The sequence below is a fragment of the Mytilus californianus genome, unplaced genomic scaffold, assembly GCF_021869535.1.
Source record: "Mytilus californianus isolate M0D057914Y unplaced genomic scaffold, xbMytCali1.0.p SCAF_11, whole genome shotgun sequence".
Taxonomy (NCBI): Eukaryota; Metazoa; Mollusca; class Bivalvia; order Mytilida; family Mytilidae; genus Mytilus; species Mytilus californianus.
Window position 1 is genome coordinate 12,575,833 of NW_026262593.1, and position 9,507 is coordinate 12,585,339.

A 9,507-nucleotide genomic window follows, 5' to 3' on the forward strand; every position below is an offset into this window, starting at 1 on the left:
TATACAAAGGATTATTTGTGTCCTGTCAACCCCCTAAAATAGAATAATCTGCATTTGTGTTACGTCTTCAAAAGACTCGCCAGTGACGCTCGAATATAAATATTAAAAGGCAAAATAAAGTATGGAGCATTTAGGACCCGAAATACCAAAATGTTTTGGGAAATAAAACGATGCTACTGCTGGGATGGAAAATCCTCAGTATTACGAACAATTCAAAGTTTTGTAAACATGAATTTTATAAATATGACCACATCAAGGACAATTCTTGTCAACACAGAAGTGGGTTGGTGATACCATAGGGGTAGAATACTCCGTCAGCAGTGGCATCGACCGAGTGGTCAAATTTATCAATGATATCAGGCTTATAATTTGGTAGAGGGACGGGAGGAACTTTTTCGGGATGTCGGGAATTGGCCTTTATTTCTGCGGGAATTCAGGATTAAAACCTATGGGGACGCGGGAATTAATGATTATTTTCAGGGGATCCGGGAAAGAATATTTTATTTTTTCGGGAATTGGGAATAACACTCCCTCCTACCGCCCCTCTTTGTACGCAAGACGCGCGTTTCGTCTACAAAAACTCATCAGTGACGATTGAATCAAAAAGTTAAAAGGACAAATTAAGTACGAAGTTGAAGAGCATTGGGGACCTAAAAATTCAGAAAGGAACGGGGCATTTGGATCTGTATATTGCCAAAATGTTGTTGTAAATATAGAGCTTGGCGCGCACTATAACATCTAATGAGGTATAATGTCACCAAATTAGTTTAAAATAGTTTATTTTCCTAATCTTATTTTTGTCCAATATTTACATATATTTTTGGGGAAAACAAGCATAACCAGGAAACCTCATACTTTGTGAGGATGTGAAATGAAGGATAATCCATCATCTCTAAAGACAAATTGTTGTTTTAGGTTTGAAAGCGCTGTTTTCCTCAAAGCATTGTAACCGTTTTCAATGAACATGCATGAGATAATGTAGGTTTTGGTTCCACCACCGTAGTTTCCATCTATATTTTTTTTAGTTAACAGGTAAAAGTAAATATTTTGTCAAAATTTTAAGAAAATTAAACGATCGAAATCTAATTTAGTCAAAGTGTTGGGTAACCCCTTAAATCTAAATCCATGTCGAAAAAAATTAGACAACAACCTAACCAAAGGAACAAGGACAAACAGACACATACAATTCCTCAGAAAAGACCAAAGAAAACTTTAACGTAGGCAACATTAACTTCGCCTAATATCGAACATGCAGGTGCTCCGGAAGGGGTAAGCAGGTTATGTTCTACTTGTGACAACCATTATATTGTTCTTTGCAAGAATCCGATGAACCGTTGCATAAACTAGGAAAGGAGCACAGGATTGTGGCTATGAAAAGTTGAACATAATCTTGGCTTATTGTGACACAAATATTCAACAACCAAACCCTTGTGGCGTAGTAAAATTTTCAACAGTTGACGAACATGATAACTTCAACTTACCATTACGAATACTTGGTTCAACAGCTTCCTTGTCAGAAGCAATTTTCTATTTAGAATATCATGATACGACACACAAGCTCTGAAGTATCTTGCCAACTGGCAGATATATACTCTGTATGAAAGACTGTTGCTACTAAAAAAAAGACAAGTTCACAATAAGAATTCTCAAATTGAAATTATCTCTCAGGTCGAAAAAGCTCAGCTCAGGCTCATTGATAACTTGTAGGTAAGACAAATTTTTCGAAGAACTAACTGTATAAAATATAGATACAGCACGTTATAAATTTCATGCTTCCGAACGCCGAAAACCGAATACTTGAAAACTAAAGATAAATAAATAAAGGCAACAGTAGTATACCGCTGTTCGAAATTCATAGATCGATTGAGAAAAAAACAAATTCGGATTACAAACTAAAACTGAGGGAAACGCATCAAATATAAGAGGAGAACTACGACACAACAGAAACACAACATTAAAATGTAACACACACAGAAACGAACTATAATATTACAATGGCCATAAAACCGAAACAGTTTAAGAGCTATATAACTAAAATAGCCAATTAATCTAATGTATCTGTTATATCCTTTATATTAAGTGCGACCACAATTTCACAGATCTTTTGAAATATTCAGTAAGAGAAAGTAATATATCAAGGAGAACGTGAAGTTACAGGATATTGTAGCTTGTTTTCATTCTTTCCAAAAAGCCCATGTATGAAGTCTGTCTATTAGGAATAAAGGAATAAGAAGAACACTTTTGGTTCCCATAGGAATGTCAACCAGAACTTTGTGAACCAGCGTATTTTTTAAATGATACGATTTGTCTCTTCCTCAATCAAGATATTTCTGTATCCTATGCCCATTGTATATAAAACAAAGCTGGACTATTTTATCATTTAACTTTAAGTGCCAGTCTTTGTAAGAATCAGGCAATTTAGAAAAGTTCAAAACATGACAAAAAAAACACCGACCTAACCATACTAATTTGAAGTTACCTTCATCCTGGTTAGAAATGGTAGGTCTTTTGTTTCTGCGTGTCTTGTAATTTGAGAAATCTCTTGAAAACTTCTGATTAGAATGATAGCAAATTACGGAGTTGTCTCCCCTTAATTGTTAATTTCTAGTGCATTTCAACCAAATTATATCTTGAATTGCCAGAACAGAAAAAGAAAACGAATGGTATATTCGTGCGCCATTATACAATTTGAACTTAACTTAATGTAAACATGAGTGGGTTTTTGTTTGTCATGTTTTCACAACTGCCTGATTCTTAGGCAGACTGACACTTAAGTTTAGAAGAAGATATAACTGTGGAAAGGCGAGAGAAGTCAAATGATAAGGGCCATTACAGAAAACAAGTTATATATTATATCTTTTTTCTTTATTTCCCCCTTCAATTTTTTTCTCGGCAACACATTTTGTGAGGTAGTTGCCCCATTGCCTTAATGTAAGCTACGCCATTGCATATCATATTGTCAAATGTCTGTAGGGATAAGACATTTCTTTTCAAATATCCAGTGTGTTAAATTCAATTTAGTGCTTCGTTTATACCCTGTGTTGAGTTTTTCACAAACAGAACAATGAAGAGATTGCAACATCTCCTGTTGTGAGTACGAGCTTGACAAGAACTGATCTTTTGCTTTCAAATAACTAGTGTACAAACTTTCATTACTTCCCACATGTTTTAGATGTAAAGCTAGTTCTTTAGGCGACGTAAAATCCAAGGAGGAGATAAATGTACCTTCTGGTAAAATGTTTCTTATATTCGGAGCTCCCCGGTACACTGGAATTATGTCAAAACCGTCCTGATAGAACCGGAATGCCTTTTCAGTGACATAGTCTTCACATAGAGAATTTTCAAACGCCAAGTAAAATTTATATACTTTACTTAAATCGCTTAAACAGGTGTCATCATTCCAAGGAGAAGAACAACTTTTACCGCACCTTCCAAATACGTCAACATCTATGGTTTTATTCATCTCCTTAATGTATATATTCCTCTTTGAAGCAGCATTGCAATTGCTCACTACCCAAGCAACATTTTTCGTCTTTTGAAGGAAAATATTTGTGTAGTTTTTCTCAGTTTGTATTTTTGTTCTTGCCAGTAGTCCGTACGGGAAATAGATATCAGCATCTGTTCTATAGCTGAATACCCAATCAAATTTATTCACCCATTTTTTTTTTAAAAAGTTTTTGCTTGTATATGCTTTAGATTCAATAGAGATAAATACCCACTTCTGATTGGACGACTTAGTTGGAACCTTACCATTAAGGCTAGTATGATAAAATAACACAACATGGCTTTTACCAAGTGAAATTTTATCCGATGCTACACCAATCTTGCAATTCCTGAACTCACACTTCCTAAATTTATATTTGAGCAGACCTGTTGGTATCACGCTAGGTCGTTTATTCCACGTTATTGAATATATTTTCTTGTATATATTTTTATCTGCAATTCCTGTTGATTTTGTGTTTACCAACTGTATCGGAAAGATATTATGGAGATAACAAGTAATGAACAGAATGCCAGTGCCAATTGACATCAATGTTAAAAGTTCATAATACATAACTGTGGTCCGAGAAAAGTGCATCTTGTTAGTCCTAAAATATATTAAAGATGCTACGTCTTACATTTTGTAGATATTCGTCATTCGTAAATTCAAATAATTTTAAAAGAATACAATAGAAAGACTTTCTCGACCGAAGAACTGTATACCAATATAACATTAAAGATATTCGCTACTCTGTCAACAAAATAACAAACTTTTTAAAAGACTGTTATAAATTGATAGTACATGAATAAAGGAACTAAATAAGCAGAAAAAATTAAGGGTCCGTGTGCTTGTTTTCGAGATATAAGCCTTTGAAAATTTGGCGGGAAATGATTCCCTCTAGATTTTTCATACATTTAACATTGGCACCTTTTTTCTGTCAAAATATATGAAAAAATAACAAGGATTTTATAAGATTTTAAAAATGGCTTTTAAACTATATATAATAAAATTATGAAAAGAAAAGTAGGGTTTAGCAGGAAAATTGTTTTAATGGCACTACATAGATAAAACCAGAGGATTCCGAATATCTGACAAAAATTCTAAAACATGAGGAGCGAACATCCTTAAAAAGATGCTATGTTTTAGATATTCGTTATACAAGAAATCCAAAGAAATTTGGATAGAATACAATAGAAAGGCTTTCTCAACCAAAGAACTTTATACCAATATAACATTAATGTCAAGTATAAAATATTCAAAATATATATGAGGGTCTTGATGTTGTTTTTAGGATAGGGATCAATACTACAGACAATGGGCCCAAAAATAAAGAGGAGAAAAATAGTGGGTTGTTAAAATAAAAAGAAAAGAGAACAATGGGTAAAAAATATAAAGATTAGAGAGTAAATGGACAAAAAATTCAAAATAAAGAATAGTGAAATATTGTCTAAATTCAAATAATACTGAAATGAAGACGTACCATCCAGACCCTTATATACAGGACTGTTTAAAAAATGAAATGAATTTCGGCCTTTGTTTCAAGCAAAATTTACAATATGAACCTTTGCAAAAAATATACATAGGGAAAAATGACATGAAATATTTAAAAATACAGAAATGAAGAATGAAGCCCCCGACCCTCATATATGGTCGTCATAGATAAACGGTCATGTATGGACATGTATCTGTGTTATGTGTCTTAAAAAAGTAACATAGAATATAAACGGAAAAATGATGTAATGAAAAAAAGATTCTATCTTTACATTATAATGAAGTTTGAGTACGTATATGTTATAATAAAGTTTGAGTACATAAATATTATAATGAAATTTGAGTACATATATGTTATAATGAAGTTTGAGTACATAGATGTTATAATGATGTTTGAGGGAATAAATGTTATGATGAAAATAATTACATAAATGTTTTATTGAAGTTTGAGTAGATAAATATTATAATGAAGTTTGAGTACATAAATATTATAATGAAGTTTGAGAACATAAATATTATAATGAAGTTTGAGTACATAAATATTATAACGAAGTTTGAGAACATAAATATTATAATGAAGTTTGAATACATAAATATTTAAATGAAGTTTGAGTACATAAATATTATCACGAAGTTTGAGAACATAAATATTATAATGAAGTTTGAATACATAAATATTATAATGAAGTGTGAGTACATGCATATTGTAAAGAAGTTTGAGTACGTAAATGTTATAATTAGTTAATATTTTAATCATTAATGGAATAATGAAAAATATTTTCAAATAATTATGATTCGAACCTAGAATAATATAGTAGACGTATCTTCCTATCAAACTATGTAACTCGGAATTAGAAAGAGTAGTTCCATAACTCAATTTCATTTGATAAAATATACGAGGGTCTGGATGGGGTTTAAAGGACAAAAAAGCAGAATAAAAGGGAAAAAAGAATAGAGAAAATAGGCCAAAAAAATTAGAGAATAATAGGGTTCTAAAAATATAAATAATAGAAAACAAATAATGATAAAGAATAAAGAAAAAAGGTATAAAAATAAGCAAAAATTGACACTATCTAATAGCAAGACTAGTCAAGATCTACAAATAACTTAAGTTGTCAAGATCTTCAGTCGACTCCTTTTTAGAGTTATTGCCCTATAATAACTTTTTTTCTCCATTTTTTTTGCGTTTTTGCATTATATCTTAAAAACTGTATTAGATACTAGATAAAAAATTTAAAAGGCAAAAATAATCAGCAAGACAAGATCTAAAAATAAGCAACAATTTCCAAAATCTTCAGTCGACTCTTTACTGGAGCTATTGTCTTTTATCTTGAAAACTATAATGATAAATAAATAGAAACTTTTAAAAATGAAAAATTATCAGCAGGATAAGATCTACAAATTTGTCGACATGACGGAAATTGTAAGTTAAATCTTAATAGAGTTATTTCCCTTTACTGGTGATTTTACTAAAAAGTGGCCATTGTTGAAGATGAAGGTGAGCAAAACAGGCTCTTTATTTGGTGTTATGAGTTTTATTCGTCCTATATTTGGTTGATAACGTTTAATTTTGTCAGTTTTTATGGACTTCTCCTATTTGAGTTTACGTTCAAGTTCGATATTTTTGTTATACTTTTTTACCGGAATTTACTTTTGCATATTAAGTGGAGTATTGCGGATACCAGTTATTGAATTCAAAACCGTAATAGAAAAACGGTGAGTACCATGCTGTTGTCCATATTTCTCTGGCCTATGAGGACTTTATTGCCCAGTTGGTGTCTTCCGCTTTTACCCCCTTCCAAACCAACGTTTCACAAATCCTCCTTCTTTATATTTTGGTATTGGTGGGGAACAAATTAAAGAAGTTAAAAGTCACTGTCACCTAGGTCTCAACTTTGAGAGTAAGGCTAGTTAGAAATTACATATAAGTGCAATTTATAAAAAAGCATGTTCTAGACTACATTTATTAAGACAAGTAAAATATAGTTAGGATCGAAATGTACTTAATACAATTTATTCAGCATTTTTTCGCCCTATTCTAGAATATGCAAACATTATATGGGATAATTGTACTTTACAAAAAGCTTACTTATTGGAAAGTGTTCAATTTGAACCTGCTCGTATTATTACTGGTCTCCGGCGTTTAACTTCTCTTAAAAAAATGTACACTGAATTATCTCTTGCAAAATTATCAGACAGAAGGAAGAAGCATAAACTGACTACATTTTATAGAATAAAAAATGGATTTTCTCCTAGTTATATGATAGATTTATTAGAACCATGTCTTTCCACACAAAACGATTACAATTTTAGAATAGATCTTCAGAATTATACCATTCCAAGGTGCAGAACAGTTTCATATTATAGAAGTTTCATACCATCTGTTGTTAAACTCTGGAATGAATTAGATCCTTATGTAAAAAATGCTTTGTCGATTAACCAGTTCAAATCTTTACTTGAGTAAATATTTAAACCAGAGATTCCTCCTAAATATTTTTTGTTCTGGTATAAGAAAATTCAATATTATTAATTTTCAATTGCGAAATGAAGCAAGTAATTTAAATTCTCACTTGTTTCATGATTTTTTGATTGAAGAACCTTCCTGTCCTAAATGTTTATATCAATGTGAAGACAATCAACATTATTTTTTTTTAGTGTCCATCATACACTTTAAACAGGACCATACTCCTTGATAAACTGTCTGCTTATGTAGTTGATATTGATTTGAAGTTATTACTATTTGGTGATCAATCAATGAGTATTGAAGACAGTATTCAGATAGTTAAGGCTGTTCATGAGTACATTAAAGAAAGATTTGTATAGTGAAATATATTTTATAGTCTGAAACTTAATAAACTTTGTATGTCTATAATCAAGTTATTAGACCCCAACCGGCTGAAAAATAGTTAAAATTGAAACAAAAATTAAAAAATAAATGACAATAATTGATATTATATAAGCTAAAAATCCAATAAATGCACCTCTATTTTCTATATCATTCAAACCATCTTTTGTATATTTTTTGTTTTTCAACATGTTCAAATCGGAATAAAAAACAAAAAAATAGGTAATATTTTTCTTTCCTGAGTTAACTATTTGAAGCATTCTTAGAATATTTATAATTTCTATCTGAGTTAACTATTTGAAGCATCCTTCCAGTCAGCTATGATGAGGTAGTTTTGAATAATTCTGTGTTGTCATTATGTTTGTGTATGTGAATGTGTATGTGTTGTTTTGTTTGAATGTCATATATTGTACCTTGTTTTATGAAGAGGGCTTACATAGGCTTTGCCGGTTGTCCAATCCAATTCAATTTATTTAAATAAAATACTGTTTAAACTAAACGTTTCATTACGTAAATTTGATACAATTATAAGACATAATTCTTGTTAAGAAATATGATATGAAATGTATGTTTTATTTATGGATTAAAATCGAAAAGAAAGAAATAATGTACAACGTGTATTTAGAATTTATGTGAAAGACAAACCTTTTTTGATACTCAAAAAGACGTTTCCAGTCCAAACGACACGGCCCTTTGGTTGTTCATTACATAAAACTAGTCAATTTATGTGAAGATTATATTTCTTTTATAATGAAACAACCATCTGGCTCCTTTAATGTAATATATCTACACAAAATTGAATTTAAACATCGAGATAAACATTACCCTTTGAGATACATTTTATAATACCTTTTTTGAATAGAAATCAGTTAAATATGATGTCACCATTAAGTCTATTTCATTTGATATTGATTGAAAACATTCATTAGTCTCCAAGTACAGTAAGAGCAACCGAAGAATACCTATAGATGAAAACGGCTACTGAGGTCAAATTAAATTCAATGATATTCAGTGTGCTTCTATCACTACACAAAACGTGATTTTTAAAAAGTTATTTTCATAAGTTATTCATAGATGTTTCAGCCTAACAACTGGTAGACCAAGATACTTTCCAACATACCCTATTTTCCCAGTTGCAGTCTAAATTTAATTTCACGCTTCACTTTGATTTACTGTTAATTTGCTCTCATTCCAACAAAAGGAAGGTTGGGATTGATTTAGATGGTTATGGCTCTAACCGTTTTGGAAAAAGGGGCCAAAAACAATACTTTTCTAATACTTTGTATAAATTGCTTATTTCTTGACTAATTTCAATGGGGTTTAATTCAAAGTCTTTAATTCTTGGGGTTCTTAAATTTGTTGAATCTAACCTTGTATTTAGATTTTTTATATGAGACCGTTTTTAATTTGGTCCACATTGAGGTCCAAAGGGTCCAAATTAAAACTTTGTTTGATTTCATCAAAATTGAGTTATCTGGGTTCTTTGATATGCAGAATCTAACCGTGTATTTAGATTTTAAAGTATTGGTCGGTCTTAAAATTGATGCACATTAAGGTCCAAAGGGTACAAAATTAAACTTAGTTTGATTTAAACGGAAATTGGATTCAAGGGGTACTTTGATATGCTGAATCTAATAATGTTTTTGGAGTTTTGATTTTTAGCCCAGTTTTTCAAGTTGATCCATATCAG

General features: G+C 31.0%; 1 protein-coding gene across 1 annotated transcript; it reads right to left on the bottom strand.

Annotated features, from left to right (window-relative positions):
• Window positions 1–2,864: 2,864 nt before the first annotated feature.
• LOC127719569 (4-galactosyl-N-acetylglucosaminide 3-alpha-L-fucosyltransferase 9-like) lies at window positions 2,865–8,525 on the bottom strand. The gene is made up of 2 exons (XM_052225791.1): window positions 8,463–8,525; window positions 2,865–4,088 (listed from the first exon to the last, which is right to left on the bottom strand). The coding sequence occupies exon 2, from the start codon at window positions 4,076–4,078 to the stop codon at window positions 2,960–2,962; it is 1,119 nt and encodes a 372-aa protein (XP_052081751.1). The 5' UTR covers window positions 4,079–4,088; window positions 8,463–8,525; the 3' UTR covers window positions 2,865–2,959.
• Window positions 8,526–9,507: the final 982 nt, after the last annotated feature.

Coding starts and splice junctions, on each gene's coding strand:
- LOC127719569 (XM_052225791.1), bottom strand. CDS start 4,078: ATGCACTTTTCTCGGACCACAGTTATGTATTATGAACTTTTAACATTG.